At 43.3% G+C, this 18,551-nt stretch overlaps 1 protein-coding gene across 2 annotated transcripts in view; it reads right to left on the bottom strand.

Annotated features, from left to right (window-relative positions):
- Nucleotides 1–6,459: 6,459 nt before the first annotated feature.
- AGXT2 (alanine--glyoxylate aminotransferase 2) overlaps nt 6,460–18,551 on the bottom strand; it is a 45,317-nt gene continuing 33,225 nt past the window's right edge. Inside the window, exons 13-14 of one of the 2 annotated variants that reach the window (XM_055245926.1) lie at nt 12,867–12,965; nt 6,460–7,177 (exon numbers count right to left, since the gene is read on the bottom strand). In XM_055245926.1, the coding sequence (XP_055101901.1) occupies nt 7,070–7,177; nt 12,867–12,965 (207 nt within the window). In that variant the 3' untranslated portion in view covers nt 6,460–7,069. The remainder of the gene's footprint in view (nt 7,178–12,866; nt 12,966–18,551) is intronic. The other variant, XM_055245927.1, reaches the window with a different exon arrangement.

Genomic DNA, 18,551 nt, shown 5'->3' with positions numbered 1-18,551 from the left:
AAGTTTACCTTGATCAAAAACCACCTAAATCCAAAGGGCATCAGCCTAATGGCTAAGGTCAGCATGACCATAAACCACAAATAACATCTCCAACCAGAAATATTTCAGACCCCTCCCCAACCAGAGACATGCCAAACCTGAGATAACCCCACTCTGGCTGGAAAGATGTCAGCCCCAAGATAACCTCCCCTCTGCCCTAGAGACATTCCAACCCTGCCATAAAACTCCTCCTCCACACAGAAACATTCCAAGCTTGTGATAAGGCCCCTTGCCCTAAAACCAATGTATACTCTTAGTCTGTAAGAGAGAATACTCCTGACCAAAATCAGACAGAAGTCCCTCTCAGGTTTATTTCCCTAAAATAAACCTGTTGACTGCTGAGCCACGTTTCATGTTTCTTTCCTCTTTCTTTAACTCTTACATACAGTATTCAGTACAGTGACCTGCTGTACAGGTTTGCAGCCTGGGAGCCATAGGCTATATACCACAAGGCCTAGCTGTGTGGTAGGCTCTACCATCTAGATTAGTGTAAGCACACTCTGTGATGTTCACTCAATGACAAAGTCATCTAAGCGTGTATTTCTGAGAATGTATTCCCAATTAGGAGCCACTTTTTCCCTTTCTCTGAGGAGCACTGTGTTAGGCACTAAGCATAAGAAGAGAAGAGAAGGTCACCCTGCCAGTAGTTAGAATTCAGTTAAGAAAGTAAAACATACACACAGAAATAAACATTGGCTCAAGATGGTGACAGCCAAGTGCCAACTAAGGGAGTTTCTGGGTGAAAAGGTAGGGAATCCTAAGGAGAAAGTTATTACTGGAGAAGCTGCCAGTGTATTCTTTAAATCCTCACAAGGGTTCAAGGGGGTCCATATGATCATCTTTTTGGATACAAGGAAGCTTCAGCTCAAATCCAATGGAGACTTTGTGTGGGCTCCTTCCACTGCATCATGTTGTCCCCTCCAATTTAAAAATTTGTTTTTTCACTAGCTGCTGTCTGCAATGACCATCCTGACCCTGTTCTTGATTAAATTGTGTTTTTGAGATCTTTTCTGTGGGTGTTTTCCACCATGGGTTCATCTCACAGTGTCTTCAGATCTACCAAACACTCCCTACATCTGCCACCAATCGGACCTAGGTTTATCTCCTTTGTTTTCATTGAACCAAAAGGGATTAATATAATAAAGCTTTTGCTTCTGTGACTTCACTCTTTTTAATTTCAGTGGTCCTTTGGTTTCTGTTGAGATACTTTGGGGTGTGTATTTTACCATCACCTTTTCCATGGGGCAAAGCTGTGCCATTTTTACTGATTGTGCCTCAGTTGGAAATGAGCGTTCAGCTTTAATTAACCAAGAGCAAAAAACTGATGCAGGGCCCAGCAGTCTTCAACACCACTTCTGAATGATGACTATGATGCTCTGATTTCAACACTCTGATGAGCAAGCAGCAAATGCTGCCATGTTTTCTATCGTTCTTCTGTTGTTCCTTGCGGGAAAGGTGAGACTTAAGTGAAACTTAAAGGTGGAAGAAGAATTAAGTCCTTCCATAGTTTAGAGGTACCTTTGAGATTAGCTTGAATTTCCAGAAAGTTAAAAGTTACACCAACATACAAGTTAGAGTGTTACAATACAAGTAGGACTGTATTTTATAATAATAAAGTATTACTAATTTATAGGTGTTATTTTATAATAATTAGTGTTGTATTATTAGCATAATTAGTAATATGGGTGTTAATTAGTATTACTAATTTATTAACTTTATTAAATTAGTATTACTAATTTATAGGAGTATTACTAATTTGTATGTGTTATTTTACAATAATTATTATTACTAATGATATAAACAAAGCTTGATATGATGGGCTTTTAAAAAATTACTCCCAGCTGGGCACAACGGCTCATGTCTGTAATCCCAGTACTTTGGGAGGCCAAGGCGGGCAGATCACCTGAGGTCAGAAGTTCAAGACCAGCCTGGCCAACATGGTGAAACACTGTCTCTACTAAAAAAATACAAAACTTAGCCAAGTGTGGTGGCATGTGCCTGTAATCACAGCTACTTAGGAGGCTGAGGTGGAAGAATCGCTGGAACCCAGGGATTGCAGTGAGCCGAGATCGTCCCACTGCAATCCAGCCTGGGCGACAAAACGAGACTGTCTCCAAAAAAAGAAAAAAAAATTTACTCCCTCCTGTGTAGATTGGCATCTGAAGTGTTTTTAAACAGTTGCCAACATTTTAATGCATATTCTAATCACATGATTGACTGTCAATGTGTTCCTTGTGTGAAAAAAGTTTACTTGAGCTGAGTGTTCATTATCTTCACTTTAGACAGTCTTAACAAGAAAAAAGTTTTTAAAAATCTTGGCAAGAATGTGGGCTCCTTGCCTTATGTAAGCTGGCTCGCATCCCACTGCCTGTGGGGAGAGCAGAAAAAGGAAGGGAGAAAAATGGGGGTGCTAAACCCCTGCCCACGACTCCAAATGTAAAGAGGGAGGAATCTATCACGCTTATAAGCCAGTGAAAGAAATGAAAGGCCATATGCATTCTACGGTCACAATTTTTGCCCTTCCTACTCCCATGCCTTTGATGACTTGCTCATCTTTAATCCCCAACTGCTCTTCAAGAAAGAGTTGCAGTTTATCCTGATGAGCAGGAACTGGGGTACAGCCATGTAGCCTTCGTAGTCAAGAAATGAGACTCAGGGCCTGGCTACCTTTTGGAATTTCATTTCTGACTTTGACATTAATATGTCCCTTGGACATGGGAAACTAGCAGGATATACTGTTAGGTATATAAAAGATTCTGTAAGACCCAGGGAACCACAAGGAATTTGTTGTATGAATTTACCTGAATGACTAAATCTCTCAGCTTCCTACTTCCTGGAGAGGATGTCCTGGCACTAGCAGGGATCTTGGCTGGAGACATTTGTTGTTGTTGTTGTTATTGGTTTTCAGTTTGAGTTTCATTGTTTCATCTTCATATTTTACTAAATTCCTAAATTGTGTTTTCCGTGTTCTTCCCTTTTCCTTTATCTTAGAGGAAAAGGAATGTTGGAAGTAGAGGGCTTTGAAGAAGAACTGGAAAGTAAATGTTGACTTTCTTGTTCAATCTCCCTGACCCTGTAATTTTCACTCGCAAAGAGGAGAACATTCCAGGCAGAGTGAACTATAGAAGCAAAGAACTAAGGTGCATGACATGGAAAGAATGGTGGAAATAAATCTCAAAAAGCTTGTTTGGAGACAAATTGTGAAGGCCCTGGAATGCCATAATAATTGGAGTTTGAACTTTGTTCCCTGGGCAATAGGAAACCCCAAATGCTTCAAGAGACAAGAGACATGATCATATTTATTTGTTAAGTAAATGACTTTGGTATCAATGTAGAGGAAGGATTGGGAAGAAATCCAGGATACCAATTAGAAGGCAGTTTAAATAGTTTAGGGAGATGATGGTCCAAATTAAGGCAGTTTTGGTATAAATGGGTCATACTGGAAAAAATTATGTCAGAGAAGGTATTCATGAGACTTAGTCATATAAAGGGCAGAAAGATAACTTGGGGGAAAAATGATCTAAATCATTGTGAGCCTGAGACTTTTAAAAGGGTACCATTAATAAAGAAGGGATTCTTGGAGGAGATATTTAGTAGAGTTTGTGTTAAGTCTGTTGAATTTGAAGTATTCCTGTGACATCTAAATGACAGAGTCCAGAGAGCTAGGATTTTGGGGTTAGAGCTCAGAAAAAGGGTTGAGACTAAAGATAAATATTTGGAAGTCTTCAGCATAGTCAAGATAGGTGAAATTTCAGAAGTGGTTAAGGTTGCCTATAGGGAGAGAGTATAGCATGGAAGAAGAGACAGCTCAGGACAGAACGTTATAGTTGAGGAGTTGCCAGAAAAGAGGTGGAGAAGGCCATCCGAGACAGAAGGACCACACTGCAGAAGCTAACGAAGGAAGTAGCAATTGTTCAGAAAGATCATTTAAAGGAAACATTAAGTTTCGGTCATAAAGAAGTCACCAGGTGCCTTCTGAAAAGGCATTTCCAAGGAATGGGAAACAGGAATGAAATCCTAGTGGTTGGGGCTTGGGTAGGAGGCAAAGACATATAAGTGAGGCACAAAAACTGCCCTTGAGAAAGATTTTGTAGTGAAGGAAAGAGGAGAAATGTGGCTTGAAAGGAAGAAGTTTCTATTTGTCTAGGTCATTGGTTTGCAAAGCACTTTACATCCACGGGGTCACTCTATTCCCAAGGCAACTCTGGAAGGTAGGAAGGGCAAATATTTATACTCTTGGGAACAAACCGAGGTTAAAAAGAAGTTAAAAGGCTTGCCCAAAGTCAATTATAGCAAATAAGGGGAAGAATTGGATTTAGAATTCAGGTCATTTGACTCTTACTCCAATGAATAATACTGTGCCCAAACAGAACATTTCTAAAGTGTTTGCTCTATTTGGATATTGGATACTAGACAGCATCGAGCTTCTTGTTAAAGGGTTTTGACCTCCTCCGGGGTTAATGGCAAGCTGCTGGAAGGTTTTATGCCAGGGAATGCTATGTTTCAGTTAATGCCTAATGGAAACAAGTCTGGCAGTGAGGTGTAGGATGTGTCAGCAGAACAGACACCTGGTGGTGGGGAGGGATTAGAAAATGAGGACAATTAGCTTCAAACAGAAACACAACTTTTTTTTTTTTTTTTTTTGAGACGGAGTCTTGCTCTGTCACCCAGGCTGGAGTGCAGTGGCGCGATCTCGGCTCACTGCTAGCTCCGCCTCCCGGGTTCACGCCATTCTCCTGCCTCAGCCTCCTGAGTAGCTGGGACTACAGGTGCCCGCCACCACGCCCGGCTAATTTTTTGTATTTTTAGTAGTGACGGGGTTTCACCGTGGTCTCGATCTCCTGACCTCGTGATCCGCCGGCCTTGGCCTCCCAAAGTGCTGGGATTATAAGCATAAGCCACCGCATCCGGCCTAGAAACACAACTTTTGATACGCATTCAATCACATGCTGAGAAAGTGATTTCCGTTCAGGTCTCCAGACCCTATTCTGTTTGTATTGAAGAGAAGGTCTCAGTTTGCCAGTGTATTTTTAACATGTTTCAAATACCCTCTCTCTTTTTTTTTGAGACAGACCCAGGCTGGAGTGCAATGGCACAATCTCTGCTCACCACAGCCACCGCTTCCTTGTCCTCAAACAAGCTTTTTGAGCTTTGTTTCCACCATTCTTTCCATGTCATGCACCTTAGTTCTTTGCTTCTATAGTTCACTCTGCCTGGAATGTTCTTCTTCTCCTCTTTACTGATGACAATTACAGGGTCAGGGACATTGAACAAGAAAGTCAATACTTACTTTCCAGTTGTTCAAAGCCCTCTACTTCCAACATTCCTTTTCCTTTAAGATAAAGGAAAAGGGAAGAACACTGAAAACACAATTTAGGAATTTAGTTAAATATGAAAAGGAAACAATAAAACTCAAACTTAAACCTCCCGAGTAGCTGGGATTACAGGCATGTGCCACCACACCTGGCTAATTTTTGTATTTTTAGTAGAGACAGGGTTTCACCACATTGGCCAGGCTGATCTTGAACTCCTGACCTCAAGTGATCTGTCTGCCTTGACCTTCCAAAGTGCTGGGATTACAGGCATGAGCCACCTCACCTGGCATTTTGAATACTCTCTAATTTCCCTTTTGAACAAAGAAAGAACAGGACTCAGGCTGAGAATCTTTGCAAAAACTGCATCTTGCTAAAACTGAATTACATTGTTTTCTGTTCACTCTGTTTTTATGGTTACTTTCTACTTATGACAAGTAGGATTGATTTATCATTTATTGTAATTACAGAAAGTTTACTACACATCTTAGTAAAAAAAAGTCAAATTGGCCAGCCGCGGTGGCTCACGCCTGTAATCCCAGCACTTTGGGAGGCCGAGGTGGGTGGGTCACGAAGTCAGGAGTACGAGACCGTCCTGGCTAACACAGTGAAACCCCATCTGTACTAAAAATACAAAAAATTAGCTGGGCGTGATTGCAGGTGCCTGTAGTCCCAGCTACTCGGGAGGCTGAGGCAGGAGAATGGCCTGAACCCAGGAGGCGGAGCTTGCAGTGAGCCGAGATCACGCCACTGCACTCCAGCCTGGGTGACAGAGCGAGACTCCATCTAAAAAAAAAAAAAAAAAAAAAGTCAAATTAAGGAAAAATATACCTAAGACAAGTGGTATGCCTCTATGGACAAATTATATAAGTGTGTATTCTAATGACTAAAGTTTGGGAAATTATGGTCTTGGAGAGTATTGCAATAGGAGTAATAAGGGTTCAGACCAGAGTGGGATGTGGTAGTAGGTAAGGACAAGAAATGAAGGCTCTGATAGATGTTTTAAGGGAGTTAAAGGAGAGGGAAACTTGTTGTTTCTTTGGGGGTATTTTCTGCCTCATTTCTCAGTATGCTTTTGACCGTAACAGTGAAAATTAAAAGAGTCTTATACAGTACAATGAATTTATTGCCTCATATATCAAGAAGCCCTGAGGTAGGATGGCTCCAGGAATGCTTAAGTGAGTGGTTCATTGACATCACTAAGCACTTGGCTTCCATCCATTTTCCAACCTCACCAAAAAGGGTTGTCCTCATGACTACAAGATGGCTGACATGGTGCCAGGAATCTTGTCATGGACATATGGTGTTCTCAGCGCAACAAGAAGACATCTCTTCTTGAACTGAAGAGTGAGGGGTGAAGAAAACTTTCCCTGAAGGCACCTCCACCAAAAGTCAAGATTCACTGGACAAAAATAAATCACATATTCATGCATAAACCAATCACTGCAAAGGGGAATCAAATTACCATACCTAACGTAAACTAATTAGGATTTATTCTCTGAGCTAGGGAGATCTTTTCCCTGAAGAATGGAGTTCTCAAGATAATAGGGGCTCTGCTAACAAATATGGTTGGTAGGCAGTCAACCATGTCTTTTACAGCTCCTATGGAGAGCTGCAGGTTTTCTCTGGATACCAGTGGTTCTGAAATTCTTCAAATTCACCCTTGAACATAAGTGGCAAATTCTTGAGACTTGTGGTTTTCTTTATTTCTGACAATGTTACTTAGCTCTTCTTTCCATGTGTTGGGTTAAGGCAGAACGAAATACTTCTACTGCAAAATCAACTTCTGGTTTAGTGATGCACATTGAGGGTGCAATGCGAAATGTCTGAGGAGACACCAAAAAATAAGAAAACAAATCATCAGAGAATCAAATATGACTTCGAGGAAATGCACTAAACTAAAAATCCAAAACCTTGTGTTTAGGACATTTCTCATTTTCCTCTTGGTTTGGTTCCTCCTGTATCCCCAATGCTGGATCCAGGCCATTCACCCTCCAGTCTCCATACAAACCCTTGTACAATTTGGTTCTGCCCCTTTTCCTTTTTGTCATACATTTACCTCCTGGTCATTCTACACCTTCACTGAAGTCTTAGGCCCCTCACTATACTCCATTTCTGCCCAGGGTGACTTCCATGTCCATATGTGCAACCCAGCAAACTCACTTCTCACTGCCCTTATTGCCACAACTCCCAGAATCTTTACGTCCACCTTCTGCAACCATTCATACCCATGGCCAACGCCATGAGCCTCCTCTTCACCAGGAACAACTCAATTTCTGATTCCCACTATAGCTCTCCTTTTCATGAAGACTTCAGAATCCTCATTCACCCATTATCTTCAGGTCTATTGCTCCACTCAGGTATCCTCCTTCCTTTCCACCCAGCTCAGAACACAGAGTTGACTGAAGTAGGCTCACATTTGCCCCTCATTTTGCTTGCATTTCTACCCTTCTCCTGCTGCACCCACACAGCCAATCCCAGGGCTAATAAAATATTTTATTGAATGGCTTTTCTCTAATCTAGATGGCTGAGAAGAGTTAGAGAAAAATCACACAGCTAGGCTGAGCGACACCGCTAGATATTCAGGGTCTCCAACTTCTGTGGGTCACCCCAACTTTTCTTGTTCACTGTCAGCGTCCTTTCCCAATCTAAACCTTTAACATTCCTCTCAATTTCCTTACTCAACTCCTGCGCCTCTCCCTCTATTTCATAGACAATCATGCCTCATACTTCTCAGAAAATTGAAGCTGCCGGGCAAGATAGACTTGTTTGCTCTCACATCCATTTTTATAACCTTTCCTAAAGGCTCAGAGAACAAGACGTATTTGCTGTTCAACTCCAAATTGTCCACCCATGCCCTTGACCCTGGATTCTCCCATCACCTTCACTCCAGGAAACACCCCTTCAACTTCCGCTTAGCCTATAAACAAGCAGGCTTAAAGCTCTCATGACCCCAATCTAGACCACATCAAATACAAATCTTTGTTGACCCCCTTGTCCCTTATGGCTACCTCGCAAATGCTTTCTTCCTGCTTTTAGCCACACCACTAAAAAGACTGGTTGGTGCTTATTGGCCATTATTTATTACTTTGCCCTTCCCCCATTCACATCTCAATTGGTTGCAGTCTGACTTCTGCCTCATCAACCACTCTACTAAAGTTACCTGCAAGTGTGGAATCCACAGGGCATCTTCCAGCACTCATCCTCTCTGGCCTTCTCTGCACTTGACTCTTTGGAATTCTCCACCCCACTTCCTGAACCTCTCCTGTCTCTTTCTTCCATGACTTCACACTCTTCTTATTCTCTTCATACCTGTCCATGCTTTCTGCCTCTATCTGGGAAGCTTTTTCCTTCTCCTGCCCTTTATTATTATAATTATTATTATTATTATGTTTTTTTATTTGAGACAGAGTCTCGCTCTGTCACCCAGGCTGGAGTGCAGTGGCACAATCTTGGCTCACTGCAACCTCCGCCTCCCGCTGCTCCCAGGTTCACACAATTCTCCTGTCTCAGCCTCCTGAGTAGCAGGGATTACAGGTGTGTGCCACCACACTCAGCTAATTTTTTATATTTTTTGGTAGAGACAGGGTTTCACCATGTTGGCTAGGATGGTCTCAAACTCCTGACCTCAAGCGATCTGCCCGCTTCGGCCAAAGTGCTGGGATCACAGGCATGAGCCACTGTGCCCGGCCTCTCCTGCCCTTTAAATGTCAGTGTTGTGCAAGTTTCTATCTTCATCTTGCTGAGCTTCTCATCTAGACATTAGACTTCCTGGGAGATTTCCTCATCTCACCATATAAATGCTGATGACCTATAAAACATGATCTTTAGTCATTTCCTCCGAGCTACAGACTTCTACAGATGGTCCCTGACAGAATTTTTTTGACTTTACAATGATGGGAAAGCGATACACATTAGTAGAAATTGTACATCAAGTATCTATATAACCCTTCTGTTTTCAGTTTCAGTACAGTATTCAATACATTACATGAGATACTCAACACTTTACTATAAAATAGGCTTTGTCACATGATTTTGCTCAACCGTAGGCTAATGCAAGTGTTCTGAGCACATTTAAGTTATGCTGGCTAAGCTATGATGTACAGTTGGTTAGGTGTATTAAATGCATTTTTTACTTAAAATATTCTCAATTTAGGAGGGGTTTATCAGGACGTAACCCCACTGTAAGTCAAGAAGCATCTGTAGATAGAGTGAGATTTTTTTTTTTAAATATTGATAGATTTTATTTTATTTAATTAATTAATTAATTTATTTATTTATTTATTTTGAGACGGAGTCTTGCTCTGTCGCCCAGGCTGGAGTGCAGTGGCGCAATCTCGGCTCACTGCAAGCTCCGCCTCCCGGGTTCACGCCATTCTCCTGCCTCAGCCTCTCCGAGTAGCTGGGACTACAGGCGCCCACCACCACGCCCGGCTAATTTTTTGTGTTTTTAGTAGAGACGGGGTTTCACCGTGGTCTCGATCTCCTGACCTCGTGATCCACCCGCCTCGGCCTCCCAAAGTGCTGGGATTACAAGCGTGAGCCACCGCGCCCGGCCGAGTGAGATGTTTATGAACACCTTGAATGGAGCATGCTCAAAGCTGGACTCATTTTTGCCCATTCCAAACCAACATGAGAGCTTCTTCCTCGACTCTCTCTTGTTCTTCATATCCATATTCTGTGCATTTTCCAGGATTATCCTCAGAACGACAGCTCAAGTTCAAACAGCATCCTTGGCTCCCAGAGGGACCCCCCCTGTCTCCAGTCTTGTCCCCTTAGATTTGTCCTCCTCAGAGGACAGATTCTGAAATCAGACTACCTGAGTTTGGATCCTGGTTCTGTCATTACTTAACCTTTCTGTGTGTCTTTTTATCTGTAAAATAAGGATAATAATAGTACTTATTTTATAGGCTTGTTGGGAGCATTAAATGAGTCAGTTCATGCAAAGTGTTAGGACAGTACCTGACAAGCAGGAAGGGCTTCATACCAGCTCCACTGACTACCTCAAGCCTTTGCGCCAGCCACATCTGTGTGGTGTCATGTGGTGTGCAAAATTAGCTCTTTGTACTCTGCCATGTTTCATGCACAGTTTGGTTGTTTATCTCATTATTTAAGATTCTGCTGGCCAGAAAGCCTGGCCTAGAAGTCCCTTCTCTCTCCCCCTTGCATACCTTTTAAAAAATATTTATAGATGAGCTTACTACATTGTATTGTAATTTTCTATGTATTTGCCTTTCTCTCCCACCAGCTGCATGAAGGAAGGACCAGATCTTATTTATCACCGTATTAGGTTGGTGCAAAAGTAACTGCAGTTTTTGCAATTAAAAAAAATCACGCCGGGCGCGGTGGCTCACGCTTGTAATCCCAGCACTTTGGGAGGCCGAGGCGGGCGGTTCACGAGGTCAGGAGATCGAGACCACGGTGAAACCCCGTCTCTACTAAAAATACAAAAAATTAGCCGGGCGTGGTGGTGGGCGCCTGTAGTCCCAGCTACTCGGAGAGGCTGAGGCAGGAGAATGGCATGAACCCGGGAGGCGGAGCTTGCAGTGAGCCGAGATTGCGCCACTGCACTCCAGCCTGGGCGACAGAGCGAGACTCCGTCTCAAAAAAAAAAAAAAAAAAAAAAAAAAATCACAAAAACTGCAATTACTTTTACAGCAACCTAATAGTTTCAGTTTCCAGAATAACACCGGTTGCTTAGCACATAACAAATTTTGCCAAATAGCAAAGGAAGAGCTAAGCAAGTACACAAGTATCTCATGTCTTTATAAATTGCATGTCTTACGGTTCATAATCATTAAATTATGCTATCTGGTTTGTACAGAAAAATATTTACGACCAAGACTGGAAAAAAAAATCACAGAGCACATCCCAGCAAAAGTGCTTATTCTGGTTTTGTTGTTTGGGCTGGGAGAACTTTAAGTCTGTTTTGTTTAAAGGGGAAGGGGAAGTTGGGGAAAAGTTAAAGATGCAAGAAAACCTGGGGATGTTTCCTTGAGTGAAGGTAGAGGGAGCTTGGAGAAACAAGCACACAGATGGAAGATCTAGATTTGAAAAGGAGAAATGCCTCATTTCTGGAAACTTCAGGGAAGGAGGTGCTATGATCTGGACATTTATGCCTCTACCCCTTGAATTCCTATGCTGGAACCCTAACTCCCAAGGTGATGGTCTTGCGAAGTGGATCCTTTAGGAAGTGGTTAGGTCAGGATGGCAGAGCCCATGTAGTCCCAGGGAGCTCTCTTGCCTCTTCTGCCATGTGAGGTCACAGCAGAAAGATGTCCGCCTCGAAAGAGCGCCCTCACCAGACACTGAACTTGCTGGCACCTTGATCTTCGACTTCTCTGCCTCCAGAACTATGAGAAATGAACTTCTATGATGTACGAGCCACCCAGTCTATGGCACTTTGTGATAGCATGCTGGGGGGACTAACACAGGAGGAAAGAATAAATGTGGGGACCGATGAGTTTATATAGAGGTTTTGCCTGATAGTTTCAATTTTATCTGAGAAGTATGAGGCAAGAAGTGGATATTTCAGTATCCACTGAAGTTGTGAGAGGCAGAGATGGAGCAGGGAAACTGGGAAGGATGAGGAATGTTTAAAATGGGAAAGAAACTTAACAAAGGACAGGACAAGTTAGGGAGGAGCAGAAGTTACCTTCTCTCTTAAGTCTCTGCCCTGTAGCCCATCCCTGGGGAGAGGCCTGTTGCTGTGAGGGATTGAGGGGCAGCTCACTTCACTCACAGCAGCAGCAGCCCCTCGGACAGTGCGTGCAGGGCAAGCTAGGGTCCTGACTGTGGAGCTGGGCATGGCTTTTCAAGGAAGGGAGTGGGGAGGGCTCGACCTCTGAATCTCCCAGCCTAAGGGTGAAGGACACTGGCTGTGGCTGATTTTGAGTTTGGCAATGGGGGTTATGCCCAGGTGGTCCTCCATCTCTCCGACAGGCATCACCCGGGCCTGCCAGTGCTGTCGGGTTGCTCCCAGCCACAGAGGTCACCAAGGCTTAGCAGGGTCACCAAGTCAGAGCCCGGGGCTGAGCTAAGAACGGCCAGAATTGCTTTCACAGGGGCTAGAATTAATTATACAGGAGACAAATTATTTACTGCATGACTCTGATATTTATCATCCACACTGTAAATTATCTGCTTTGACCATCCTGTCTGCCTCTATCTTTACCCCACAGAGCCGCAACAACCAAACCATTTTCACTCAGCGCCCCCTTGTGGCCGGAGAGCTGCACTGTCCTCGCCTTTTTTTTTTTTTTTGTACCCGAGCTTCATCCCTAGATGACATGCGGCTGGGTACCCTGGCACAGTTGTGAAAAAACTGCAACCAGCATTAGGACATCTTCACAGTTGTGAAGAAACTGTGATCAGCATTAGGACATCTTCACAGTTGTGAAGAAACTGTGATCAGCATTAGGACATCTTCACAGTTGTGAAGAAACTGTGATCAGCATTAGGACATCAGAGAGACTCCTACCTAGAGCGGTAGGTAAAGACCGGTCTTTCTCTTACCTGAGAAAAAATGCTGCCTCTGCCAACGAGGAGTCCCATGTGCTTGCAGTCCTCATGGATCTGATTTACTTCTTCACAGGGAAGAGGCCGACGGCTTATCTGTAAATACATTTTAAAAATGCTTTCTATTTAGTGTTGGAATGGTTGAAGGAATTATTTCCAAGAGAGGAAAAAAGAAAAATCCTTCAGCCATCAATGCCCCTCTTTTTCTTCTCTCTCCCTCTTTTTCTCTGTCCTCTCCTTCCCCCGTAATTAAATAAAGCTGCTAATTGCTGAACCAGATTTTTGGAGGATGTTATTTAAAATGTTTGTTTTTAATCCGAATTCATCCCAAATTCCCAAAAGACAAAATGAAGTTCTGTGCGGATAGCCAGTCAATCTCAGCTTTGCTAATGGCTGCCTTGGGAGTCTGGTCCCTTAGTAGCTAAATTTGGAGTCTGTTTTATGTGGAAATTTTCCTTAACTCTTCACTTTGTTCTGCCCATGGAAACAGCTCAATTCAAAGGCCAGGAAATGGCTCAGAAGTTGTACAAAGGCACCGGCAGCCTGAGCTTTCCCTGGGCAGAGCAGTGGGACAGCTGAGGAGGGGCCGGTTTGTCCGAATTTCCCTGCTTGTAGGACTTGCTCTTTCTCCGCAAGACTGCATCCCCCAGGGTTAGGAAAGGTAAGTGCTCCAGGAGCCGAGAGGCTGTGTCAGATCCCCAGCCATCCAAAGCAGGTCCCTTCCCTGTGGGGTCAGACATTGGGCTGACTTGCATCCTTTCTGTGCGTCCTGTCTTCCCAGTCTGTGAGTACAAACATCCCTCTCTGACTTAGTCATGTCACACCTGACAGCATGTCTGCATTACCTGGAAGGCTTTCAAATGACAGATATTTGGGCCTCATGCTAGGCCAATCAAATTAGAATATTTGAAGCAGGGCTTAGGCATCTGCATTTTTAAAATGGTCCTCAGGTGCCTGGGCTAAGCCAGCTAAGTGAGGTAGGTGGGGCCCCTCCAGTGTGCCCAGCTTCATTACATCCTCCACACTTCCTACCCACCCTCACTCTGGGCTTTGCCATCCACTTCCTTCTTCCCACCAACCCCAAATCCAACTCTTTCCCCAATCCTCCATTTCTTGTAAGGTGTCATTGTCTGAGAACAGAGTAAGACGGGACCTCCTAGAGAGATATGTGCATTTTGTTCTGTCTTAAAGCCTTAACATAAGCAAAATACATATTCAAACTTTCAGACTATTGGATCAGAAAGGACCTGAGGGAGAGAGAAGGACTAGAATCTTCTCACTGACTTCAAAATGCTATCATGCATTCCACTTATGATTGATTGGAAAGGGACAATGAAAGTAATTTAGGGCTAAACTGTGAGAACTAGAAGGGCATTAAATATGATTCGAGAGGCCAGAGGGATTGGAGAGTAATCCGGAGGGAAGGTTGGGTAGGGGGGATCAGTTCTTTTGTTGTTGTTGTTGTTTTGTTTTTTGAGTCAGAGTCTCACTCTGTTGCCCAGGCTGCAGTGCAGTGGTACAATCTTGGCTCACTGCAACCTCTGCCTCCTGGGATCAAATGATTCACCTGCCTCAGCTTCCCCAGTAGCTGGATTACAGGCACCTGCCACCACACCTGGCTAATTTTAGTATTTTTAGTAGAGATGGGGTTTCACTATGTTGGCCAGGCTGGTCTCGAACTCCCGACCTCAAGTGATCCACCTCAGCCTCCCAAAGTGCTGGGATTACAGGTGTGAGCCACCGTGCCTGGACCAACATGACGGTTTTGAATGGGTGGAGTCTGTGTGGCTTCACCCCAGCCTTGCTCTGGGCCAGCACCCTCTTGGCTCCCTTGCCCGTTTTATCCCTCCCTGGCCTCAACTGCTATGGCTAACTGAACATCTTGTATGCCATCCTCAGGGAAAAAAAGCAGGGTCTGAAACTCTACTAAGGCTAAAGCCACAGCACAGCCTGCCGAGGCCCTTGTGCCCGTGCTTGTGCCCCAACTGCTTGATAATGAAGTGGGCATGCTAGTAATTAAACTTCTTGATGAATGTATAATGGAGCATTGTGTTTATCTCTTTTGGTGAATCTATGTTTAAAGAATTATAAATTTAAAATTTGAAAAAAATTCAAATGTTCTGGAAGTGCATAAAGTAAAACCAGAACATTTCCCCACTTCCTATCCTATTCCTAGGGACACCTCCTATTGACAATTTGGTGTGAAACAGACACTTTTTCTATGCAGGCAAATACATCTATATGCATGTTTTTAAAAATAAGTCATTTAATAATGTTTGGCAATTTCCTTTTAATAATATATAGTATATCTTGGACATCTTTCCATGTCAGTATATTTGGACTTAGTCTTCTTAAACGTTACCTAGTATTTCATTGCAGTAAGTTGTTCCATCTCCTAATGTTGAGCATTTAGGTCGTTTCCAGTTTTTCATGATTATAAACAATGCTGCAAATATTCCTATCCATACATATTTTTAGACACTTTTGAGAGTATTTCTTTGGGACACACTTCTAGAAATTGCCGGGTATGTTAGACCATTCTTGTGTTGCTGCCAAGGAATACCTGAGACTGGATCATTTATAAAGAAAAAAGGTTTAACTGGCTCACAGTTCTACAGGCTGTACAAGCATGGCTCCAGCACCTGCTCCTAGCGAGGGCCTCAGGAATCTTACAATCATGGCAGAAGGCAAAGGATGAGCAGATGGGTTATGCGGTGACAGCAGGAGCAAGAGAGAGAGAGTAGGGAGGTGCCACACATTTTTAAACAACCAGATCTCACATGAAGTCACTCATCACCAAGCCATTGATGAGGGATCCGCCCCCATGATCCAAACACCTCCCACTGGCTCCACCTCCAACACTGGGGATTACATTTCAATATGAGATTTGGAGGGGACAGATATTCAAACCATATCAGCAGGTCAAAATGTGTAGATATTTAAAATTTTGAGAGCTACAGACCAATTGCTGTCCAAAAGGCTGTACCTCCTTACCAACAGAATATGAGAGTACCTATCCTGGGTGATGCTGGACAGCATTATAGCAAAGGTCTTGGGTGTTATAACTATGCGAATGTGGTTTGATGTGTTGCAGGGGCCTGAAATTAATTGAGAAACACAAAGCACTTACCATCTGCATGTTTCCTGGCCTCAAAAGTGTAAACTTATTTAGGAAAATAAGGTATTTATACATAAAAAGTGAGTCAACAAATGCAGGTTAGATGGCACAGAGTGAATGTTTGTGTCCCTCAAAATTCATATATTGAAATCTAATACCCAAAGGGATGGCATAATATTTGGAGGTGGGGCCTTTGAGAGGTGATTAGGTTACAAGAGTAGAACCCTCATGAATGAGATCAGTACCCTCATAAAAGAGGCTCCAGAAAGCTCTTTTGCCTCATTTACCATGTGAGGGCACAGCAAGAAGGCACCATCTATGAACCAGAAAGTGGGCCCTCGTCAGACACCACGTTGGCCTGCGCCTTGTTCTTGGACTTTCCAGTCTCCAGAACCATGAGGAATAGATTTCTGTTGTTTATAAGATATCCAATCTATAGAACTTTGCTATAGCAGCCTGAATGGACTAATATAGTGGGAAAGATCTTTTCAAAGCAGCTCCTTAGACAGTGAGTACCAGAGGAATTCTCTGAAGGGTGGATCTCCTGGATAGAGGAGAAGCAAAGGCAAGTTTTAAGGAGATGCGATGGAGAGCTTGATCTTGAAAAAGACTAGGATTTCCATAGGTAGATATAGAGGGGAGAATACTGTGTTCCATGGTTGAGAAAAAGCTTGAGTGGCATTTGGATTTGGAGAGTAATTGCACTGAGGGGACAGTGAGTAGAATTAGGGGATGTAGGAGCTGGGATTTAAATCCAGATGGTCTGCCCTTAGAGCCCATGCTTATACTAACAAATGGTTCAGCAAAGAGAAAAAGAGCCCCTTCTATAGATACTATTTTATAGCCTTGTTATAGTTTGGATATTTGACCCTCCAAACCTCAAATGGAAGTTTGATCCCCAATGTTGGAGGTGGATCCTAAAAAGAGGTGCTTGGGTGGTGGGGGCAGATCCCTCATGAATGTCTTGGTGCTGTCCTCTCCATAATGAGTTCTCATTCCATTAGTTCCTTCTAGAGCTGGCTGTTGAAAAGAGCCTGACATCTACCCACCCCTGCTCTTTTGCTTTCTCTCTCTCTCTCTCCCTCATCATGTGATCTCTGCATATGCCAGCTCTTCTTCCTCTTCCACCACGAACAGAAGCAGTCTGAGGCCCTCATCAGATGCAGATGCTGGTGTCATGCTTCCTGTACAGTCTGCAGAACCATGAGCCAAATAAACCTCTTTTCTTGATAAATTGCCCAGCCTCAGGTATTCCTTTATAGCAACACAGATGGACTAAGAAAAACCTGTTTTACTGTTTCCACAATATGGCTTGCACATATTTCCATGTCAAATATATATCTATGCCATTACAGTGGGGATATGCCATAAGCTAGCTTGCTTTGTATGAATGGTCATCTGGGAGGGGGATTCTAGTGTTTTACTAAGACAAGTTGTGATGAACATCTTTGTTCATATCACTTTGAGCACACAGAGGTTAGGTTCGAAACAGAGCAAAAGGAAGAACTCCTTCTCTCTCATTGGGCTTTCCTCTCTTGAGTCTACACTTTGAGGAGTATAGATAACTTTCAGGGAACCCCTTGGGTGGAGATTAGGATGAACTCTTCTGAACGTTACAACAACTCTTGTACTTGTCCACACACTTAAATACGTTATGACTTGTGAGCTCTTCTCCATTGTAGAATGCATGTTGGGGTCAAAACAAATAAATAAATAAAATGACCTATGAGCTGGGGACCTTAGTCTCATATTACCCTTTGTTTATTTTCCTGGTGTCTTCCCTTGGCTTTCAAATCTTACTTAAACATCTCAGCTTTGTACTGGCTCTGACATGTGGTATGAATTGAAGAGTCTTACACCATGTCTGGTCTAAAAAATTGAGCATCAATCCTTCTAAAGTAGAATGGTGGTAAGACCAAAGAGGTAGAAATTGCTAGAGAAAGCTGGATCACTGTGGACATGAGGTTAGTCTGGCTATTCCTCCCTACTCCCAAGACTCTCCTGCTCTTTTCAGGTTTTGATTTTATGGAGGAAAGGCACAATTTCCTATGGGCATTTACTATAGGGGCTGCAGTAGAAACAAAGGGAAAGATTTGAGAGACATGGGAGACATCAATGAGTCTTGATGTTAGAAACAAGGGAAGAGGAAGAGTCAGATGATTTTGTGGTATTGAGGCTGAGTAATTGGGAGAACGGTGGAGGGTGAGAAACAAAGAGTGATTTTGGGAGAAATACCTGGTTTGGGGGAAGATGCTAAGTTCAATTGTTGTTATGATGAGTTAGAGGTCTCAGTGGGCAACATTCCTCCCTGGTTACTTGGGAGGTTGAAATCCATTCACAAGTAAGTAAGCATGCAAACAAACACAAAACTCAATATAGGCCAGGCGCGGTGGCTCATGCCTGTAATCCCAGTACTTCAGGAGGCCGCGATGGGCAGATCACTTGAGGTCAGGAGTTTGAGACCAGCCTGGGCAACATAGCAAAACCCCGTTTCTACTAAAAATACAAAAATTAGCCAGGCAAGGTGGTGCATGCCTATAATTCCAGCTACCCAGGAGGCTGAG

Source organism: Symphalangus syndactylus, chromosome 16, assembly GCF_028878055.3.
Source record: "Symphalangus syndactylus isolate Jambi chromosome 16, NHGRI_mSymSyn1-v2.1_pri, whole genome shotgun sequence".
NCBI classification, from domain to species: domain Eukaryota; kingdom Metazoa; phylum Chordata; class Mammalia; order Primates; family Hylobatidae; genus Symphalangus; species Symphalangus syndactylus.
The sequence above is the reverse complement of the archived record's forward strand: the minus strand, read 5'-3'. Positions and strand labels throughout refer to the sequence as shown.